This window comes from Sapajus apella, unplaced genomic scaffold (assembly GCF_009761245.1).
Source record: "Sapajus apella isolate SASKATOON/1434 unplaced genomic scaffold, GSC_monkey_1.0 scaffold74, whole genome shotgun sequence".
NCBI classification, from domain to species: domain Eukaryota; kingdom Metazoa; phylum Chordata; class Mammalia; order Primates; family Cebidae; genus Sapajus; species Sapajus apella.
Window position 1 is genome coordinate 5,350,092 of NW_022437014.1, and position 23,824 is coordinate 5,373,915.

At 37.9% G+C, this 23,824-nt stretch overlaps 1 protein-coding gene across 3 annotated transcripts in view; it reads right to left on the reverse strand.

Annotated features, from left to right (window-relative positions):
* DLGAP5 (DLG associated protein 5) overlaps positions 1 to 23,824 on the reverse strand; it is a 40,796-nt gene that overhangs the window by 1,468 nt on the left and 15,504 nt on the right. For 2 of the 3 annotated variants that reach the window (XM_032251134.1, XM_032251135.1), the window contains 10 exons: positions 22,871 to 22,998; positions 22,279 to 22,405; positions 18,827 to 18,912; positions 17,223 to 17,383; positions 14,993 to 15,097; positions 10,694 to 10,913; positions 6,262 to 6,451; positions 3,043 to 3,103; positions 2,154 to 2,400; positions 1,119 to 1,168 (listed from right to left, as the gene is read on the reverse strand). In XM_032251134.1, coding sequence (XP_032107025.1) covers positions 1,119 to 1,168; positions 2,154 to 2,400; positions 3,043 to 3,103; positions 6,262 to 6,451; positions 10,694 to 10,913; positions 14,993 to 15,097; positions 17,223 to 17,383; positions 18,827 to 18,912; positions 22,279 to 22,405; positions 22,871 to 22,998 — 1,375 coding nt within the window. Of the gene's footprint in view, positions 1 to 1,118; positions 1,169 to 2,153; positions 3,104 to 6,261; positions 6,452 to 10,693; positions 10,914 to 14,992; positions 15,098 to 17,222; positions 17,384 to 18,826; positions 18,913 to 22,278; positions 22,406 to 22,870; positions 22,999 to 23,824 lie in introns of those variants that run through there. The other variant, XM_032251136.1, reaches the window with a different exon arrangement.

Sequence of the window (23,824 nt, forward strand, 5' to 3'; positions counted from 1 at the left end):
ATGAAGAAAAATGAAGAATCCCTACTCCAGATTATTGAAATAAAAATGTCGGCTGGGCGTGGTGGCTCATGCCTGTAATCTCAGCACTTTGATTATCCCAAGCTTTGTAATCCCAGGCTGAGGTGGATGGATCACCTGAGGTCAGGAGTTTGAGACCAGCCTGGCTAACATGGTGAAACCCCATCTCTACTAAAAAATATAAAAATTAGCCAGGCCTGGTGGCAGGTGCCTATAATCCCAGCTACTCAGGAGGCTGGGGCAGGAGAATCACTTGAACCTGGGAGGTGGAGGTTGCAGTAAGCCAAGACCACAACATTACACTCCAGCCTGGGTGATAAGAGTGAAACTCCTTCTCCCCGCCACCAAAAAAAAAAAAAAAAAAAAAAAAAAAAATCTGTGGTAGGGCTGAAACCAATGGTATAAACAGTAGGAAAGACAGCACTATTTAATTCATGCCACAGTGCCAATATCAAAGCTATGAATCAGACAGTTCTTCCTAATGTGGAATTTGCAGTTACTAAGGAATTAGATTTCAGAAATCATATTTTTTGGAATATAATACATTCATATTATACCCTTAGTAAGAGATGAAATGTACACATTGTATGCCTATGTGCACCTGTACCTACATATAAGTTAACATGGGAGAGATAAAAGCTTTTTACAGAAGGCTTCACAAAAGGGCTGTTTAAACTAGAATTAGAGGCAAGAGGTTACCATAAGTAAAAGCAGGGGAGTATCCACTTAAAATAGCAGAATATAAATAACCAATGATGACTGAAGGTGGGATAGACATTATTTCCCCAGAAGGGAAGAAACTTTGCCTTATATTTTTCTTGAATCACTTAGAAATATATTCAGATATTCAAGTATCCCAATTGTCAGAGCAAGTTTGATAGAAAAAACATATAGAGAAACATATCTTCAGGGTTTAATACTGAAACATACTATAAAGTATATAAACATAAAATTTTTTCTCCATTTTGTGAAAATGAATAGTAAGCAAAACAATGGCAAGATATGTTTTAAGCCTTGTACACAAACAGAAAAGCAATATTCATTTTATTAGACAAATTTAAAATATAAAGAGACTTGTCAAATTAAGTTGGAAGACTTACTGAATCAAGAAGGTGGCATTCAGTAATGTGACTTTTATTATCAAGTAGTACTGAAAAAGAAACAAAAAAATTAACTTTTTAAAAAATATTCTCAAATTCAAGAGTTGTTAGAAATGGACACAGCCTTGAAAAATATGAAAAGCTCCACATATCAAATGCTAAGACAAAAATATAGACCATTTTATGCTATAACATTTTTTAAAATATAGTTAAATTTATTGGTTAAATTCTTATCCTTAACTTTAGTATAAAAGGAGTCTTTGGCCAGGCGAGGTGGCTCACACTTGTAATCCTAGCACTTTGGGAGGCTGAAGGTGGCGGGGGGTGGTTACCTGAGGTCAGGAGTTTGAGACCAGCCTGGACATCATGGGGAAACTCTGACTCTACTAAAAATACAAAAATTAGTCGGGCATTGTGGGGGGGGCACCTGTAATCCCAGCTACTCGGGAGGCTGAGGCACAAGAATCACTTGAACCCAAGAGGCAGAGATTGCAGTAAGCTGAGATGATGCCACTGCATGCCAGCATGGGTGACAGAGTGAGACTCTGTCTCAAAAAAGGAGTCTTCTGTAAACAAATCTCAGCTTGTAATATTAAAGGTACCCAGGAGATGCTGATGAAGAACAGGTGGAGGACATTAAATGTCTGGCCAAGGTAAAAACCTTTTGTTTTACCTTAGGCCCTATCTAGACCAGCTATAGAGAAATTGATGAAAATAGGAGGTGAAACTGCCACATATTATAACAAAAATATAGGAGTCATTTCCTATTACAGAACCATCACAACAATATAGGAAGAACTAGGAAGTAGGGAAGAAAAACAGGATATTTTGAAGAAAGATTTGGGGATATGTGCTGAAAAGAAGGAGAAATAAAAAAATGCTTGAGGGAATTTTTCTAATTCAGGGTCTTCACTAACAACGAAGAACCCAAACAGTTAGGTCTAATGTAAAACGGACCTTATAGGATAATTTATACCTTAATCCAAGTTTATTTCTTTAACAAAGCCTCTTTTAAATATATTTTAAAGAACTCACCTGACTGAGAAATTTTCGTTTCCTCTTGCTCTAAGGTGTTATTTTGTGAAGCTATATTTTTTTCAGGGCTACTCATCAAAACATCCTGTGATGTAACTGAAGAATTCAATTCCATTCCTTTCACAACATCTGAAATTCCTTCTTTTTTGTTAGTATTAATATCATCTGCTACTCTACCAGCAAGAAGAGGCAAACTCATTTTCTCACCGGGTAAACAATCCATCTTCAAGTTTGTCTTATTTACATCCTGGAAGTAAAAATGGCATTATATTTAATTATCAATTTAATTACTTGGAACAAATTTTAAAAGTCTTGTTGCCATTAGGCATAAGAAAGACAGAAGGATGACGTCCCAGACACAAGCTTAAGAACATTGTAAACCCTACTGTCCTGCTTCTTGAATGACTGGTTCAGATAATATTAAAGAAATAGTATGAATGAAGTCAAGTTTCTCAGCAAGTATCATACTCTAGTTCAGAAACTGGCGAACATTTTCTGTAAAGGACCAAACAGTAAATAGGTTTGTGAGCCACAGGGTCTCTGTCATAAGTACTCAACTTTACCACTGTACTGCAAAAACAGCCAGAGAGAATCCATAAACAAATGTGTGGCTGTTACAATAAAATATGACTTGTAAAAATAGGGGCCAAAGTATACTGATTTCTGCTCTAGTTCACTGGTTTCATATTCATCCTGATATGAGTTGAAGAATGCAAAAATGACACTATGGTTTTAAACAACCCAAATGTCATTGAAACAAGAACCAACATTCTGTATGACTGATTTAGATTTCCAATGGAAATTCTGGGGGTTGTTTATGAAATTACTTTATATAATGTATGAACACATGACATACTAGGCTATCTAACCACATTGGAATTGTACTTACATGGTTTTCTTCAATTAAATCTGGTAATCCAGGACACTGAGCATCTTCTACTATGCTGTTCCTAAAGAAGAAAAAAAGTAGCATTACACTCATAATTAAACATATTGTTATCATTTCACTTGTGTTTTAAGTCTATCCTTTATGGCAGCAATTAGTTTAGGGAATGGATCAAACATGGAGCCTGGTGTAAGATCAGGCCTAATCCAAATAGATCGGTTGTGGACTACAGCTACTGCAGAATATCCTTACAAACTAAATGCATTCTTCACCAGAAAGCTCCAAGTCTGTTACTTGGTGGGTAATAGTCAGGCTCAGGTGGGTCCACCAAGCAATATTCTGAATCTCAGCCAACCCAGAGCTATATATGAGAGAAAAGTCAAAAGGAGGGTGACTTCTGGAGACAGAAGCAAAAACTCAACTATTTTCTAGCTGAAGTTAGCTATATTTACTTGTTACTTGTTAATCCCTGAGCTGGAGCACAGGTACCTGCTGAAAAATTTGCCTTCAATCATACTATTTCTATAATATTATCTGAACTAATTGTTCAAAAAGGACAGGAGGAGTTACGATGTTCTTAAGCCTGTTGCTTGTTAACAAGTAAATGTAGCTAACTCCAGCTAGACAATCATTGAGTTAGAATACAAGGTAATCTAATCCTGAGGTTCTTAATTTGTATCTTATTACAAATATCTGTCTTGGCCAGGAGCAGTGGCTCACACCTGTAATCCTAGCATTTGCGAGGCCAAGGCGGGCAGATCAAGAAGTAAGGGAGATTGAAACCATCCTGGCTAACATGGTGAAACCCTGTCTCTACTAAAAAAACAAAAAATTAGCTGGGTGTGGTGGCACGCGCCTGTAGTCCTAGCAACTTGGAGGCTGAGGCAGGAGAATTGCTTGATCCCAGGAAGTAGAGGTTGCAGTGAGCCAAGATCAGATCATGCCACTGCACTATAGCCTGGGGGACAGTGAAATTCCATTTCAAAAAAAAAAGAACATTAAAAAAAAAAAAAAAAAAAGAAATATGTCTCCACTTTTTCCGAGTTGCTTTTTAAAAAAAGTATGCTGGGGCCGGGTGCGGTGGCTCACGCCTGTAATCCCAGCACTTTGAGAGGCTGAGGCGGGCAGATCACAAAGTCAGGAGTTTGAGACCAGCCTAGCCAACATGGTGAAACCCTGTCTATACTAAAGATACAAAAAATTAGCCGGGCGTGGTGGCCCGCGCCTGTAATCCCAGCTACTTGGGAGGCTGAGGCAGGAGAATCACTTGAACCCAGGAGGCGGAGGTCGCAATGGGCCGAGATCCCACCATTGCACTCCAGCCTGGCTGACAGGGTGAGACTTCATCTTAAAAAAAAAAAAAATTTAAATGAAAAAAGTACTTATGACTCAAATGCAATTATGAATCTTCTCAGCAAACAATAGTAGACTATAAGATACACAAAGTAAAGTAACTAGTATGTTAGAAATGACAATAAATTAGTATTTTATAATCCATGAATTTCTAGAACACCTAAAATATTTTAGTCTCCATAAAGGTTAAATATACTAAAAATCAGAAATCTTATTTTACTTCATTTTTGAGATGAAGTCTCACTCTGTTATTCAGGATGGAATGCAGTTGCATAATCTCAGCTCTGCAACCTCTGCCTCCAGGGTTCAAGCGATTCTCCTGCCTCAGCCTCCCGAGTAGCTGGGATTACAGGCACCACTGAACACGACTAGCTAATTTTTGTATTTTTTAGTAGAGATGAGGTGTTCCACCATGTTGGCTAGGCTGGTCTCAAACTCCTGACTTTGTCTTAAACTCTTGACCTCAAGTGATCTGCCCACCTCAGCCTCCCAAAGTGCTGGGATTACAGCTGTGAGCATTGCACCTAGCCAAAAATAAGAAATTTTAAAACTCATTGCATGAAATATTTGAGTGTTTAAGAACAAAAACTTTCATTTGCCTTGCCTTTCTTCCTTTTCTCCCTCCCTCCCTTCCTCCTTATTTATATAACTTCATTTGCTGCAATGCCTGAATAGTCTATGCTGTCTCATCTTTAGATCAGCAATAAGCCCAACAGTCTTCTCTTGGCACAATACTGTCATTTTATTTTCTACTTGAAGTATCTTTTTCCCATCAGACTTGGTATGCATTTATGTTCCACTAACAAGGACTGTTAGAGTAACTTTGCTGCATTTGTGCAGAGGCAGTACTGTATAGTAAAAGAATGCAGGCAGCATATGGTTGCCCTGAGTACAAGCTGAATTTAGGTAAGTTACTAACTTTTCAGGTGTTCTCACTTGAAAAATGAGTATCTAGTACCTTATAGGGTTGTTAAGAGAATAAATGAAATGACACTGATAAGAACACAGAATCGGCTGGGCGTGGTGGCTCACGCCTATAATCCCAGCACTTTGGGAGGCTGATGTGGGTGAATCACCTGAGGTCAGGAGTGTGACACCAGCCTAGCCAACATGGTGAAATCCTGTTATCTACTAAAAATAGAAAAATTAGTCAGGAATGGTGGCACACGCCTGTAGTCTCAGCTACTCAGGATGCTGAGGCAGAAGAATCGCTTGAACCTGGGAGGCGGAGACTGCAGTGAGCTGAGATTGTGCCACTGCACTCCAGCCTGGGCAACAGAGTGAGACTCCACCTCCAAAAAACAAAAACAAAAAAAACCCCTAAAAACAAACAAAAAAACCTAGCCCATAATAGTTGTTCAGTACACATTAACTCCCCCTTCAATACGCTCTGCCATCTGTCAAGACAACAATCTCAAGGTATTTTCTACAAAGGCTGGTAAAAAGTGTCTATCTCTTAATCACCTTGGGGAGGCATTAGCACTGCTGCTTTGCAGATGATCAAAGTGAAGCTAAAGAGAGTTAATTACTTGCCCTAAAGTTGCATAGCTAGTAAGGCAGGCACAGAGCTCTTCTCAGCTCAGAACTATTGAGCACCAAAGCTGCAATATGTTTAGCACCGAAGGATACCACGTTACTTCTTAGTGGTACAGAATTTACTTTGCCCATCTAAACATGACCATTTAGTATCCTGAAATCTTAAGCTTTAGTTTCTCCTCTTTTATAAAAAGGGAATATTGACTGTATGTTGCAGGGTCATTATGAAATTTAATTAAAAATGTATGTCTGGTACCTTTTACCAGCTTAACAATCTGAAACAATATTTAGTATCAGTGACTTAAAATCTTAATAACATGTTTTTAAAAATACCTGCTTTCAGGAATATTCAAAAATAAAGTTTTCTTCACATGTACACTTTTCGTATTCTGAGAATCGGCATTCTCTGGTGATGCAGTTTTTCGTGGAAGGCCCACCTCATTTCTACTCTGAGATACAGCTTTGCTGACAGACTTAGGTGCTCTAAGTCTTTGAGAAGGACGTTCAGAAGAGAAAGAGAGTCCTAGAAGATGAGAGAAATCACCTCAATACCAAAAAGTTCTTTTGTTTTTCATTATAACTAGGAATACAGTGCAAATCCTATCAATTAACCTCTTTCTCCCGTCAAACAATGTCTATTAAAGACAAATGCCTGGGACTTTCTGATACAGTATTTAACATCCATATTAGATGCTATTTCCTTTTGACATCTCACTACTTTAACATCAACAGAGATAATCTATTTTCTTTTTTTCTTTTGAGACACAGTCTCACTCTGACACCAAGGCTGGAGTGCAGTGGTGTGAACTCAGCTCACTGCAACTTCTGCCTCCCAGCTTTGAGCAATTCTCCTGTCTCAGCCACCCCAGAAGCTGGGACTACTGGTATGTGCCACCATGCCTGGCTAATTTTTCTATTTTTAGTAGAGATGGAGTTTCACCATGTTAGTCAGGCTGGTCTTGAACTCCTGAGGTCAGGAGTCCTGCCTCGGACTCCCAAAGTGCTGGGATTACAGGCGTGAGCCACTGTGCCTGGCCTGAACAAAGATAATCTTTATTTATTTATTTTTTTAGACAGAGTTTCACTCCCAAGCAGCTAGGATTACAGGTCTCACAACCACGCCTGGCTAATTTTTTGTATTTTTAGTAGACACAGGGTTTCACCATTTTGGCCAGGCTGGTCTTGAACTCCTGACCTCAGCCTCTCAAAGTGCTGGGATTACAGGCGTGAGCCACAAGCCCAGTCAGAGATCATCTTAAAAAGCAGAACTCTACAAGGACAAAAGAAACTAAAGAGACAGCAACAATCACAAGAACATTTTGGAAGCTCTAATGTAGATTGTTGAATGGGACTTGACTTAGCAGGCTAAAGAAAATAAATTCTAAGCCACCAATCAAGAAAAATGAGAATCAACCCAGTCTCTACCAAATAACCCCTCAACAGAATTGGTGGCTCCAAGTACCTCTGCAGGTGGAGATGAAAATGGAGCTAAACGACAGGACTGGCTCAAAGTTAGTTTAAACAAGTAGAGCTCAGATTCCTTTCCTCATTCTGCAGAGCAGAGCAGCTGTCACCAGCCGCTCCCCATCACCAAAAACAGAAGGGTCTCTGGTTTAGAGGATATGAGACACAGTTGAAAGACGGGGTACTGCATGGAAGATAAGGGAAATACTTGAGTATTTACATATAAAGTGTTGAGACACTTAGCTTTCTTCCCCCACATAGCTCTTGAAAGGCTGGCAGCCAGAATTATACCTTCCAGGAAGCAGATGGAAAGCACATTCTCTGGGGAATCTGAGTAGACGATGAGAAAAGTCTTAAATGTAGTAATGAGTAGGCTCCCAGCATGACAGCCCAGCTAACAGTAGGGCCCCCACAGTAAAGGTCCTACCGAGGTGTGCAGAGTTTTCCAGTCAGCTTTTTAGTACTCTATTTTTTTTTTTTTTTTTTTTTGATACGGAGTCTTGCTCTGTCGCCAGGTTGGAACACAGTGGCACAGTCTCGGCCCACTGCAACCTCCACCTCCCGGGTTCAAGCGATTCTTCCGCCTCAGCCTCCCGAGTGGCTGGGACTACAGGTGCATGCCAAACACCTGGCTAATTTTTGTATTTTTTTTTTTTTTTAGTAGAGACGGGGTTTCACCATGTTGGCCAGGATGGTCTCGATCTCTTGACCTCATGATCCACCTGCCTCGGTCTCCCAAAGTGCTGGGATTACAGGCGTGAGCCATCGCGCCCGGCCAATACCCTATTCTTAACCATGTACAGGCAGTGAGAGATCACCAGATTCCCGAGGACAGCTTCTCATACAAGAGACACAAACCAAAAACAAACAGATGAAAGTACCCTGAAACAAATACTATAGTGGATGAAAAAAACATAAAAGCTATCATTAGTATCCTTAATGATAGTGTATTATCTTTAATGATATTAATGATATCCATAAATCCATATCATTAATATCATTAAAGACAATACACTTATGAAACAAGTGCAGAATGCTATAAAATGAACATCTGGGCCGGGCACAGTGGCTCACACCTGTAATCCCAGCACTTTGGGAGGCCGAGGCGGGTGGATCACGAGGTCAAGAGATCGAGACTATCCTGGTCAACATGGTGAAACCCCGTCTCTATTAAAAATACAAAAAATTAGCTGGGCATGGTGGCGCATGCCTGTAATCCCAGCTACTCAGAAGGCTGAGGCAGGAGAATTGCCCGAACCCAGGAGGCGGAGGTTGCGGTGAGCCGAGATCGCGCCATTGCACTTCAGCCTGGGCAACAAGAGCGAAACTCCGTCTCAAAAAAAAAAAAAAATGAACATCTGTAGATTAAGAAAGGGCTCTTGGGAATTAAAAACATGATAGCCAGCATGAAAGTTGAGGAAATCTCCAGCAAGTAGAAGAAAACAGTTAGTACAGGAAAGAAAAATTTAAATTTAAATTTAAAAATTTAGTACCAGAAGAAAAATATGTTTTCGAAAAGATCAAATCTTGTCAAGAGAGATGGTAGTAAACAACAAAAGACTCCAGTAAGAATTGAAAAGCAGTTGCTTCTGGAGACTGGCAAATGGAATCAGAAGGGCTTCTTCAGAAACTACTGTTTTGCAATAAGCCTCATATAAACTATGTGCTCTGTAACTAAAACTCAATTTTAAAAGATCAATTTTTGCCACAAACCTTAATCTCCCTATCTATAAGGACTGAGCTGAGTATGTGAAAGAACAGAGAATGATGAGCTCATAGCTATAAAAACCACTAATATCCTTGACAAGGAGTAGCATGGGGCCATGTTATTAGCTGTAGTGGAGATGCCTGGGTATCCAGGGAGTACAGCTGCTTAAAGGAAACAAAAGTGCACAGATTTGATACCTAAACTGACAAGGAAGTTACAACATTCATGAGGATCACTGTCAATATCAGATAGCAGGTATTAGAGAACAATTTAGGTTTACTTTAACTTCCTAGTGGACATCTATGGCTTATAAATAATATAAATTGAGATAAATTAAAAACAATCTGTGAAAAATAGCTATTGACAAATACAGTTAGAAAATAATTTTAAAAAATGATTTCCTGAAGTATTAAAAACTGCTTTTGGCCGGGTGTGGTGGCTCACGCCTATAATCCCAGCACTTTGGGAGTCCAAGGCAGGTGGATCACCTAAGGTCGGGAGTTTGAGACCAGCCTGGCCAACATGGAGAAACTCTGTCTCTACTAAAAATACAAAATTAGCGGGCAGGGTGGAGCATGACTCCAATCCCAGCTACTCAGGAGGCTGAGGCAGGAGAATCACTTGAACCCAGGAGGTGGAGGTTGCAGGTGAGCTGAGATCGTGCCATTGCATCACTTCAGCCTGGGCAACAAGAGCGAAACTCCGTCTTGAAAAAGAAACAAATGGCTTTTATTAGAATATTTTTAAATTGGAAAATTAGTACATTTACTGCCTTTCAAAAAGATCTGAGCAAAACTTTAAATATAAATGCAAATAAAATCAAACCCACCTTGCATAAACTTCCTTTTATTTTTTAGAGATAGAGTCTTGCTCTGTCACACAGCCTAGAGTGATGGGGCATAATCATAGCTTGCTGTAACCTTCATTGCTGGGCTCAACTGATCCTACTGCCCCAGCCTCCTAAGTAGCTGGGACTACAGGCATGTACCGCCAGGCTCAGGTAATTTTTATTTTTTTTGTGGAGGGGGGATCTCACTAAGTTGCCCAGGCTGGTCTCAAACTCTTAGCTTCAAGTGATCCTCCTACCTTGGCCTCTCAAAGTACTGGGATTACAGGCATGACCCAACACACACTGCACGTAAGCTTCATTTTAAAGCACAGACAGAGAAATGTGATAGCTAGATGCTCAAGTTTCCTTTGCATTTTAAATTCTAACCAAGCTTCTAACTGACCTAAAGAAAATCACCTTACTTCTTCACGCTTCCATCATTCATCTAACCTCTTGGGAGCCTGTGACCTTTCTCATAGACTGTAGGGTTATGTGGTAATTACAGATGTGAAATCACTTAGAAAACACAAAAGCAATCTTAGAAGACATATCACACTTCAACTAATCTGATCATACCCATCAAAATGTAATTTACATGTGTTTGTGAGTGAGCATAGTCTATTTTCTAAAAAATCAAAGAAAAACTTATATCTCTTCATGTAAAAAGTATTTTTCACCTTATACAAGCCCCCAACCATCCCAAATATTTCTCTTAAGTAGTCTCAGCAAAAACAAAACAAAGCAAAACAAAAACAAACACTAACCTGGGAATGATTTAACAGGACTTTCAACTCTGAAAAATCCAGCATCAAACACTATTTTATCAATTTCCTTTGGTATTACAGAGGCTACTGCCTCTGCATGTTCTTCCTGCTTAATTCTCTCTCTCATTGCTTTTTTAATGGCAGCTAGGCGATTTCTCGCTGCAATTCTTCTAGTATCATCCTGTTTTGGTTTACTCTCTATACCTGAGACAACTTTTCTCTGCAAAGAAAAACCAACATATAGTAAAGCTGCCCACTATCATCTTATAAGAAAAACACACAACAGATATACACAAATTCATCACTTAAAAATTTAATTTTTAAAAAGAATAATAAAATATACATAAAATATTTCACATTCATCATATATTTATCAAGTTCCCAGTATGTGCTAAAAACAGTTAAAAAGGTAAAAGACAGAGTTCCTGCCCTCAAGGAGTTTGCAGCTTAGTGAAAGAGCTAGGGAAGGACAGTAAGAAGGATCTATGTCCTGTTAAGAGAAAAATTTAGGGGGCATCCTTCAGATTATAATCATGATACCCTAAAAAAGAGGAAAAAAAAGTCAATAAAAAAAGAAAAAAATTAAAACATTAAAAGAAAACAAATAAGGATGACACCTAAACCAATCTTCAGACACCAGAAAAGGTTGCAGGAAGTAGCACCTATGCTGAAATCACATTTCTTCAAACTAAAAGATGGGATGAGGTAAGGGGTAAATAGATGTTTCCAAAGCCAGAAATGAAAGAAAGCAACGTGGAGTTGGTGAGAGATAAATAATAGCTAGATTATAACATCACCTGCATGCAACAGTTTTTAAGAAAGTCACAATTTATACAGAAGATGAGGGAATACAGAGTTATTCATGATTTTTAAGCAGAAGATTAACATTATCAAGCTGATGTTTTAGAAAGATCCCTCAGACTAAGGAGTAAGACATGGAAAAAGGTGGACAGATTCAAGAGATATTTAAAAGGTAGAAGTGGGAGAACTTACTGATCTACTGGATGTGTGTGGGGTGGAAGTGGTGAAATAGAGAAAGGAAAGAACCAAAAGAGATACCGGGACTTCTATCTTGAACACCTGGTGGGATGGTAATAGCATTATTTGAGACAGGGCAACACTGGTGTGTGTGGAGTTGCTGTCAGTTTGGGATATATTGTTTTTTAAAATATATTGAGTCATGACATATAAAATTAGAGCTTAGTAAATATGGTCTGAAATACAGACTTGGGGATCATCATAGGTTGGGTAAGATTGCACAGGAAAATTATGGAAGCAAAGAAGAGAGTAGAGGTAGAAATTCTAAACATCAAAAACATTTAAGGGACAAATGGAAAACAAATATGCAAACATGACTGAAGAATAGGCAAAGAAGTAGAAAGGAAATCAGCAGAATATAATTTCAAAAATAAGAAAGTAAGCCAGGCATGGTGGCTCATGCCTCTAATGCCAGCACTTTGGGAGGCTGAGGCAGGCAGATGACTTGAGGCCAGGAGTTCCAGACCATCCTGGTCAACATGGCGCAACACCAGCTCCACTAAAAATACAAAATATTAGCTGGGTGTGGTGGCAGACACCTGTAGTACCAGCTACTTGGGAGGCTGAGGTGGGAGAATTGCTTGAACCTAGGAAGCGGAGGTTGGAGTGAGCCAAGATTGTGCCACTCCGCTTTAGCCTGGGCAACAGAGCTAGACCCTGTTTCAAAAAATAAATAAAATACCAAAATAAAAATACAAAAAAAAAAAAAAAAAAAAGTTGGGTGTGGTGGCACGTGCCTGTAATCCCAGCTACTTGGGAGGCTGAGACACAAGAACAGTTTGAACTCGGGAGGCAGAGGTTTCAGTGAGCCAAGATGATGCCACTGTATTCCAGCCTGGGTGACACAGCAAAATTCTATCTCCAAAAAAAAAAAAAAAAAAAAAGAGGTCGGTGCAGTGGCTCATGCCTGTAATCCCTGCACTTTGGGAGTCGGAGGCGGATGGATCGTCTGAGGTCAGGAGTTTGAGACCAGTCTGACTAACATGGTGAAACCCCATCTCTACTAAAAATACAAAAAATTAGCCAGGTGTGGCAGTGTGTGCCTGTAATCCCAGTTATTTGGGAGGCAGGAGAATCGCTTGAACCTGGGAAGCGGAGGTTGCAGTGAGCCAAGGTTGTGCAACACGGCAGAATTTTTAAATTCATTATTTATTTATTTTTTGTAATGAGGTCTCACTCTGTCACCCATGCTGGAGTACAGTGGCATGATCTCGGCTCACTGCAACCTCTGCCTCCTAGGTTCAAGGGATTCTCCTACCTAGCCTCCTGGGCAGCTGAGATTGCAGGCACCTACCACATGCCTCCCTGGCTAATTTTTTATTTTTAGTAGATACAGGGTTTCACTATATTGGCTAGGCTGGTGTCAAACTCCTGACCCTGTGATCCACCCATCTTGGCCTCCCAAAGTGCTGGGATTACAGGTGTGAGCCACCACGCCTGATCTAGAAAGGTTAGATTTTAAAATTAAGTGCGTAATAACTTAACCAACTAGTGGACTAATAATCTAGATAACTATTCTAAAATTATAGAGAGGGGAATACTGAATTGCAACGATTTAGAAAAATAAAGGAACAAAAATAATAGAGTACAGACAACATTTTAGGATGCTTGTCAGTGACTGGGAAGAAAGAAAGAAAAATGGGGGTGTACATATAATTAAAGGGAGAAGCAGACGCTACAGCTTTGTTTTAATGTAAAGAACAATAAGACATGTCCGGGCGTGGTGGCTCACGCCTGTAATCCAAGCACTTTGGAGGCCAAGGCAGGCAGTTCACTTGAGGTCGGGAGTTCAAGACCAGCCTGAGCAACGTCAAACCCCGTCTTTAAAAAAAAAAAGAACAATAAGACACTTAACGTGTTTACAGACTGACAGAAGAAGAAAGGGGGGAAGAAACATAACAGACTGATGGAATGAGGGATTAATAAATAAGAGCTAGTAGGGAGTGGTATTCAAGTATAGTATAAAAAATTAGCTTTATTTGTTGATAATCTTAACAGTAACCTATAAAATAAACAAGAAGGAGAGAGACACCTGCTGATAACAGGCAGAATTACAAATCTCTATAAGACACAGCCATGATCTGCATCACTGATGATATTAATATTTCCAGTACTAAATCCTTAATATGAAATATCCACAGTAGCTTTAATAATGAAGTAGAATCCTTCACTATTTAGTAGTTTTGAAATCCATTCAATTAATTTAATTTGTGAGACTTTATTAATAAAAAGATTTATTTTGAGATGGAGTTTCGCTCTTATTGCCCAGGCTGGAGTGCAATGGCACGATCTTGGCTCACTGCAACCTCTGCCTCCTGGGCTCAAGTGATTCTCCTGCCTCAGCCTCCCGAACATCTGGGATTACAGGGATGTGCCACCACTAATTAGTGCCCAGCTAATTTTGTATTTTTAGTAGAGACAGGGTTTCTCCATGTTGGTCAGGCTGGTCTTGAACTCCCGACCTCAGGTGATCCACCCGCCTTGGCCTCTCAAAGTACGGGGATTACAGGCATGAGTCACTGTGCCTAGCTTAGTAAAATATTTTTGAATAAGGTTTTAAAAAAAATTAATTTAACAAGTTAAACTCCTAAGATAGAATTCAAGACAGTTTTTATTTGGATTACACAGTATAATAAAATACTTATCTAGACAACCTGAATTTATAACTATATGCATTTTTCTCAAATCATAAAACTGACAATGTTCAGTTTGAAAAGTGTGCACCCAAGCCAAAAACTTTGAATTCAAAAACATTACTAGAAAAATAATTACTAGAAACAGATAAGAACAAAATTTATCATGTTAACAAAGCAACGAGGATAACAGCATCCATTTCATATGACAGTTTTAAGGATTCACTAATATATGTAAAGTACTTGGAATAATATTTCGCACATACTAAGCATTATATAAATGATCTACTACTATTATGATATCAAAATGTGTAAGAACAGCTTAAAGAACGAAATCAACGCTAATGTATCCACTATCTGATAACTCAGAAGCCCTCGTTGCCCCAATTCAATCACAGCCCCTCCTTTATTCTCTCTAGACATAACTATCCTAAATTTTATGTTGATCAATTTCCTTGCTTTCTTCAAAAGTGGTCAGCTTTGCAAAATAATGAGAAATCTAAAGCTCAATGTTTTTAAAACTTAAAAACAAGAAATTATTAGAAGAATCTGTATTAGAAATTTGGATGTATGTAGAATGGTCCCTTAACTAGAAAAAAAAATTCAGATATAAAACCCACAAACTTACCCTAAAGACATTTTTGTTTGTATTATTATTCACATTATTATTGACTTGCCACCCAGATTCCTCAAGTTTGGTCAGATTGTTGAATTTGTGGATTACATCTTCTATCTGTTAATAAAACACAAGTTTATCAGACTAATGTTAACCATATTAAATTTATAAACAAGCTGAAGATTAAAAAAAAATTGAGAATGGTGATTCAGAAATGATGAGTTATTAAAATTGGATTGAGTCATCCTCAATTTAGTGTTTCGATCAATAATTTTTATGGTAAAATTGTTCATTGTTGTCTCTCATCTTACAAACCTCCAAAATCTCTATAAAGAATATCACATATGAATAACTCTCCTGGATTATTTTTGACTAAAATGGCAGAAAAGATATCCCAAATGTTTTTGTTTCTTAAATTACACAATGTGAACACAAACTCTCTCTATATTTTTATTTATCCATTCCTCCACTGAAGGACATCTTGGTTGCTTCCATGTTTTGGCAATTATGAACAAAGCTGCTATACTGCTAAAAAACATCCGTGTGCAGGTTTTTATATGGACATAAGTTTTCAACTCATTTGGAGCGCAATTGCTGGATCGTATGGTAGGAGTATGTTTAGTTTTGCAAGCAAATGCCAACCTGTCTTGTAAAGTGGATTTAACATTTTGCATTCCCACAGCCAGTGAATGGAAAGTTCCTATTGCTCCATGCCCTCCCCAGCATTTGGTGCTGGCAGCGTTTTGAATTTTCACTGTTCTAGTAGGTATGTGGTAGTATCTCACTGTTGTTTTGTAGTTCCCTAATGACATATGATGTTGAGCATCTTTTCATATGCTTATCTGCCATCTGTATATCTTCTATGGTAAGGTATCTGTTTAGGTCTTTTGCCCATTTTTAACTGGGTTGTTCATTTCCTTATTGCTGGGTTTTAAGAGCTCTTTGTATCTTCTGGATAATAGTCTTTTATCAGATACATCTTTTGCAAATATGTTCTCCCAGTCTGTGCCTTGTCTTCTCATTTTCTTGACAAAATCTCATTTTAAAAGATTCAAATATATTTAATAGGATGGAAAGGTAATTCCCATCCTTCTGATACTTCCAGTCTCCTACAAAGAGTTAGCCATTGTCAACAGTTTGGTACCATGCTTTGAGTCTCCATGCTATACACTTATACACACATATCCTCTCAGCTTTGCTCTCCCTTAAAAATATGTAAATGTCTCTGGACATTGTGGCACATGCCTATAATCCAAGCTACCTGGGAGGCTGAGGCATGGGGATTCTCTTTGAGAATATTAATACTTGCATTTAAAAGTCCATCCAAAATGCTTTCTTCCTAGATGTCTGCTTTCTTTTTTTTTTTTTTTTGGAGACGGAGTTTTCCTCGTTTCCCAGGCTGGAGCGCAATGGCGCGGAACTTGGCTCACTCACTGCAACCTCCGCCTTCTGAGTTCAAGTGATTCTCCTGCCTCAGCCTCCCAAGTAGCTGGGATTACAGGCATGTACCACCACGCCCAGATAATTTTATATTTTATATTTTTAGTAGAGACGGGGTTTCTCCAGGTTGGTCAGGTTGGTCTCAAACTCCCAACCTCAGGTGATCCGCCCGCCTCAGCCTCCCAAAGTGCTGGGATTACAGGCGTGAGCCACCATGCCTAGCTAGGTTTGAAGCTTTCTTCAATGTCTATTGTTGGCTGTTGGTTCTTAAAATGCTATTTTATATGCTTATTTCTAAAACAAGTTCAAAAAGCTAGAGTCATCTTCCCCCATACCTTTACTGTTCTTCTGAGTGATTTCTTCTATCATAGCACTTTCTACATTAGAGTTATATTTTATATCTCAGTCACTAATCAAACTACAAATTCCTCTGGGACAGGGAACAAACCCTTCTATAAACTCCTAATACAATGCTGTAGACACAACAGGAACTCAGTAACTGCTAGCTGAACTCGACTACCGAAGGCCAGTTGACTCATTTCTCATATGTCAAATCATTATAGACTATTCAAGAGTTGAAAATAATCTCAGTTTTCAACCCACAAAGAAATTATCCTGACAATATGTGGGAGAAGAAGACATCAGCCATAAAATTTAGATTGTGTTTTACAGTTTATAAAGGTACTTTATAACATCTGATTTATATTACAAGTACCTAAGCAGCTAATATTACCCCATTTTCCTCCTGCTACTTAAAAAAAAAAGTCCAAAGTTAATATATTTGAAATATTTAACCACATACCTGAAAACTAACCATATCCCAAAATCCATCCAGATCTGTACAGGTAGTCTCCTTTATACCTCGTTTATATTCACAATCATTAATTAGTCCTTCAAACTGTTCGAACCTTTCCTTCATAAGGAGTCTTGTTTGTCCAACTGTTGTGCGAATAAGATCTTTAGCTGAAGGAAATAAGAGGTTTTTTAAAAGTAAAGGACAAAACAGACATTCATTGCAAGTCAGCCCACCAGTAAGACTTCACCCAAATATCCTAGGACTTACAGGTTGTTAAAGCAAAACAAAAAATATCTACCACAAAACTTTGTCATACAAATACTGAGTATTAACTATTTGCTTCAATTCCTGCTCAAAATTAACAATATTCACTCTCATACCTTTTGCTATATACTAAATAACAAACTACTTCTCCTCGTACTTTATAAGAACTCTCTGTCAGCCGGATGTAGTGGCTCACACCTGTACTCAGCACTTTGGGAGGCCTAGGTGAGTGGATCACCTGAGGTCAGGAGTTCGAGACCAGCCTGGCCAACCTGGTGAAACTCTGTCTCTACTAAAATAGCTGGGCATGGTGGCAGGTGACTATAATCCCAGCTACTCAGGAGGCTGAGGCAGGAGAATGACTTGAACCCAGGAGGTGGAGGTTTCAGTGAGCCAAAATCATGCCACTGCACTCCAGCCTGGGCAAAAAGAGCAAGACTCTGTCTTAGAAATAAGTAAATGAATAACACAACTCATTGCAAATAATTATCCAAGAAGGACCTCATACTGACAGTATATAATTCTTTCTAACAACTTCCCCAATCCCCAAGTAAGTCAGATTTTAAAACTCTTCAGAAAATCTTTTCCATATTTATTAAAGCAATTTTCTTTTTTTTTGTTTTGAGACGGACTCTCGCTCTGTCACCCAGGCTGGAGTGCAGTGGTGCAATCTCGGCTTACTGCAACCTCTGCCTCCTAGGTTGTCATACAAATACTGAGTATTAACTATTTGCTTCAATTCCTGCTCAAAATCACTTGATTCCCCTGCCTCAGCCTCCTGAGTAGCTGGGACTACAGGCATGTGATACCACGCCCAGCTAATTTTTTGTATTTTTAGTAGAAATGGGGTTTCGTCATGTTAGCCAGGATGGTCTCCTGACCTCGTGATATGCCCGCTTAGGTCTCCCAAAGTGCTGGGATTACAGGCATGAGCCACTGTGCCCAGGAATTTAGGTAATTTTCATTCAGAACATATTTTTGTACAAATAATAACAGATGTTGACATCACCCATGAAGTCATATCAAAAAAAGCCAATAATATTCACTGTTACTTGCTTGGTTAGAAAAATGTCTAAGTCAAAGGAATGACAGTCAATATTCTAATCACTTACATCTTTTAAGTTATATATCACTTTAGCACAGAGATATTAGGGAACATATATTGAGATTAAAAAAAATTCTTGCTTTTTAATATTGTAGACATGAGATTAAAAAACAAAAATTCTTGCTACTTTGAATAATAATGAAAATATAATGTTAGGCAATGCTATATTTTTATGTTGCAGAGAAACATAGCCATAATAAAAGAAGCAAAGCAAAGACAAAAAATATAAATGTTCCCTCACCATCATCCGGAATGTCCAAGTCAAGTTTCCTGTCCCACTCGAGGCAATGGGAAGTTAATTTCTCAGTTTCTGACTGGAGGATATTTCTAAAATTATGACATACATTTCAGTTCTACAAGTGATTTTCACACTAGTATCTAGGTATTAGCATTATAACATAATACATAATATTAGGAAGTTATAAAAGGTAGGCACGATATTAATTTCCTAAAGTTGATACTGATTTATAAACCATGATATATTAAAATCCATAAATACAAGTTGATACCTTGTGTATATACATCCTTTTTTACACCTAAAACTTACGTGGATGGATAATGCCAAGAACCTATTTTTTTTTTTTCCCCATTTATTTATTTTATTGCATTTTAGGTTTTGGGGTACATGTGAAGAACATGCAAAATTGTTGCATAGGAACACACGTGGCAGTGTGATTTGCTGCCTTCCTCCCCATCACCTACATCTGGCATTTCTCCCCTTGCTATCTCTCCCCAGCTTCCCACCCCAAAGAACCTATTTTTTAAGCTAACATTTCTAGTTTGTTCTTTTCTTTTTCAGAGGCTGATCAAAGTCGGAAATTCCTAAACATGCATTAGATTCTCTGCATTGTCCATGAAACTAAAGCCAACTCAACTGTCAAGAGTACATTAAAGCAAAAAACTGTTAAGTCCAGGATTACAGTGATAGGGCCTCACAGATTCTAATTATTAGGCTTTGCTTGCTTAAAGGTAGTGGTTCTCACTGGGCCAATTTTGCCCCCCTCTAGGGTAACATTTGGTGATGTTTGGAAATATTTTTCATTGTCATGACTGGAGGAGTGCTATTGGCCATAGATGCCACAAAACATCCTACAGTGTATAGGATACACACCCACAACAAGTATAAAATCTAAAATGTCAATAGTATCAAAGTTGAGAAATCCAGACCTAAAAAACGTTTAATCTGTGTCTATGTGAAAAGTATCCTAGCATGTAGAGAAACCGGAATCCTTGTACACTGTTCGTAGGAATGTAAAATGGCAAAGCCACTATAGAAAACCGTATGGCAGCTCCTCAAAAAATTAAAAATAGACTTACCATATGACTCAGCAATTCTAATTCTGGGTATATACCCAAAATAATTTAGAAGGGTCTCAAAGAGGTATTTATACACCCATGTTCATAGCTGTTCACAACAGTTAAAACATGGAAGCAACCCAAGTGTCCATGACAGACAAATGATAAGCAAAATGTGATAGATACATACAATGAAATATTATTCAGCCTTCAAAAGGAAAGTTTGACACGCTACAATAATGAATGATCCTTGAGGACATTATGCTAAGTGAAAGAATCCAGTAACAAAAAGACAAATACTACATAATTCTACTTATATAAGATACTTAGAGGAGTCAAAAATCATAGAGACAAAAAGTAGAATGGTATTTACTAGGGGCTGAGGGAGGGAGGAATTGTGAATTATTGTTTAGTAGGTACAGAGTTTCAGTTTCACAATGAAAAGTTATGGAGATGGATGGCAGTGATGGTTATACAACATTATTAATATATTTAATAGCATTAAACTGTACACTGAAATGATTAAAATGGTAAATTTTGTAGGTATTTTACAAAAATCTACAAACTTGAAAAAAAAAAAACTCTCCAAATGCAGAGATTAAAAATAACTAAACAAAAAATCAAGTTATCTTAGTAGGAAAAACTGAATAAAGACTTTCTTTTTTGAGATAGTTTTGCTCTTCTTGCCCAGGCTGGAGTACAATGGCATGATTTCAGCTCAATGCAACCGCTGCCTCACAGGTTAAAGCAATTCTCCTGCCTCAAGCTCTCACATAGCTGGGATTACAGGCACCTACCACCCCACCTGGGCAATTTTTGTATTTTAATAGAGACGGGGTTTCACCATCTTGGCCAGGCTGGTCTTGAACTCCTGACCTCAGGTGATCCGCCTGCCTCAGCCTCCCAAAGCTGGGAGGTTATAGGCATAAGCCACTGCACCTGCCCAGTTTTCTTTTTAAAAAAAAAAAAAGAAAAATTTAGAGCCAGGAGCTGTAGCTCACATCCGTAATTCCAACCAGCACTTTGGGAAGCCAAGGCAGGTAGATCACTTGAGCCAAGGAGTTGCAGTCCAGCCTGGGAAACATGGTGAAAAACAATCTCTACTAAAAAAAAAAAAAAAAAAAAAAAAAATACAAAAACAATTACCGAGGCGTGGTGGTACCTGCCTGTTATAAAAAAAAAAAAAATTTTTAATTTAAAAGATAAATGAAAATCACCTAACATCAGTTTCCCCCCACTATATTAACGTTAAAAAAATTTAATTTTAGTTTTAAATGTCTAGATATTAATATAAAATTCTTACACTAGAAACGAACAGACATAGACCCAGCTCCTCAGGAGGCTGAAGTAGGAGGTTGGGAGTTCAAGGCTGCAGTGAGCCAAGATCGATATACTGCACTGCAGCCTGGGTGACACAGTGAGACCCTATCTCAAAAAAAACCACAAAAACCAAACCAAAACAAAAAACTTGAGTTGTTTATATTCAATGACACAGCATGACGATTAATGAATGAGAAAGCAGAAATGGTTTATCTCTGACATTATCTAGTTGGTCAGATATCTCAATAACTCAGTTGAACAACACAATGGATTCAGCTACCTCTAAAATCCCTTATAATGCTAAAATCCAGTGCCCTAAAAAAGAAATTAAGCTGGATGCAGTGGCTCATGCCTGTAATCATAACAGTTTGGGAGGCTGAGGCAAAAGAATCACTTGAGCCTGTCAGTTCAAAACCAGCCTGAGCAATATCGTAAGACCCTGTCTCTACAAAAAAAATAAAAAACAAAATTAGCTGCCCACTGGTAGGAGGATGGCTTGAGCTCAGGACGCACAGGCTGCAGTGAGCTGAGATCATGCCACTGTACTCCAGCCTGGGAGACAGAGTGCAGCCATTTGAAATAAATAAATTAATTAAGTAAATAAAATAAATAAAGTCATTTTCAAAAAAGATATGTATAATACAACAAATGAATAGTAAAAATATAGTGAGATACTTCTCATCTATTTGATTTGCAAACAGCATAGTGTGTATTGTATGCTATTGTCTGTATTTTTAAAAAAGGAAAATTGTGTATGTTTGTATTTACCTACATGCATTAACTATCCATGGAAGTATTCACAAGAAATGAGTAACACTGGCCTTCATGAAAGGTTCAAATTATGCAGTTGGGACACCGTGCTGAGAAGGAGACCTCTCACTTCCACCTTTTGAATTAAGAACCACATGAATGTACTAGTTATCAAAAAAAAAAAAAAAAATTAAAATTTAAAATATAAGAGAAAATCACCTAATGTCAGGTTTCCTCACACTGTATGAAGGTTAAAATTTTTCAGTTTTGGTTTTAAATGTCTAGATATTAATACAGAATTCTTACACTAGAAACAAACAGACATACCTGAAATATGGCACATCATGGTAGGGCTGAGATATTTGACCTTCATTTGTTTCAAGTGATGAGACTTCTTTTATTGGAAGGTCATTTGAATCTTTAGTAGTAGCTTCATTTTTTTTAAAAACATGTTCTATAAAGAAAGTCTTACATATAAATTTCAAAGCAACAATTCTTAAAATGACAGCCCCAAAAAAGACCTTTTAAAAATCCTTCAATTTTTTTCCATGTTTAATTTTAAAATTTTATTTCTGTCTCAATGACTTCATTCACATTTCCTCTAAAGTAGCTCTGAATATTTTTTTCTTTAAATTTACATTTCCCCTTTTCTCTGTATTCTTCATTCCAATTCTGTCTTCAGATATCTTTACCCATGTCTTCCTGTCTTTTCTGACAGTGAGTTCATATATGACCCTTAGTTCATATCCTCAAAAGATATGGTGAAAAAGGGCTCTAAACTAATCTGACAATAATTCAGAAAAGTAAAAATTTAAATTACTATACCTGAAAGTAAAAGATTTTTTGTATTATTAATAACATTAGTCTAAAAATTAAATACATTAAATAAATAAATAAATACATTAATTAAATACTATACCTTCATGCCCAACAGTCAGAGGACCCAAAGGACACTGCAATTTATTTGAATCCTGCTGCACTGTCTTGGTAGAGTAAGTTTTACATTTTTGCGCCCAAATTTCTTTTGTTGCTTCTTGAGAGTTATCACTAAAAACAATAGCAAAAATATACTTCATGAAACATGAACTCCATATATCTAATTTAAGGGATTTCAAAGTTGTGCCACTTTTTATAAATCTGGGTTAAAAAAGAAATTCTTCTATTTTTTAAAAAAATGTGCATTCTGGAGGGGAGAAAATTTAAACACCTATAGTGTGAATGTCTCTCTTTACTAATTAATTGTAATGAGATTCAAATATTTTGAAGACTTCCTTTTTGTTTTTTTTGAGACGGAGTCTTGCCCTTTTGCCCAGGCTAGAGTGCAATGGCCCGATCTCTGGCTCACTGCAACCTCCACCTCCTGGGTTCAAGCAATTCTCCAGCCTCAGCCATACAGAGTAGCTGGGACTACAGGCAAGTGCCACCACGCCTGGCTAATTTTTTGTATCTTTAGCAGAGACAGGGTTTCACCATGTTGCACCAGGCTGGTCTTGAACTACTGACCTCAGGTGATCCGCCCGCCTCAGCCTCCCAAAGTGCTGGGATTACAGGCATGAACCACCGCGACTGGTGATTTTGAAGATTTTTTAAAATTTTTATTTATTTACTTTTTTATTTACTCGGATGAAGATTTCTTAATAGAACATAAACACTTAATAGTCTTAGATGCTGCTGAGCAGTTTCTAGTATATTTGCTGCCAGCCAGTCTTTGCAAAATCATCTTGCCTTTTCTTTTAAAGGTTCCAACTGATTTTTCCTTTGCTTTACAAATTAATCATTTTTGTCTTCAGAAGCAGTTTTTCTAAATACTAAGCCAGAACAAAATGAGGAAAAAGTCATATCTGAGCTACAGTATTCTAACAATTTTCTTCTT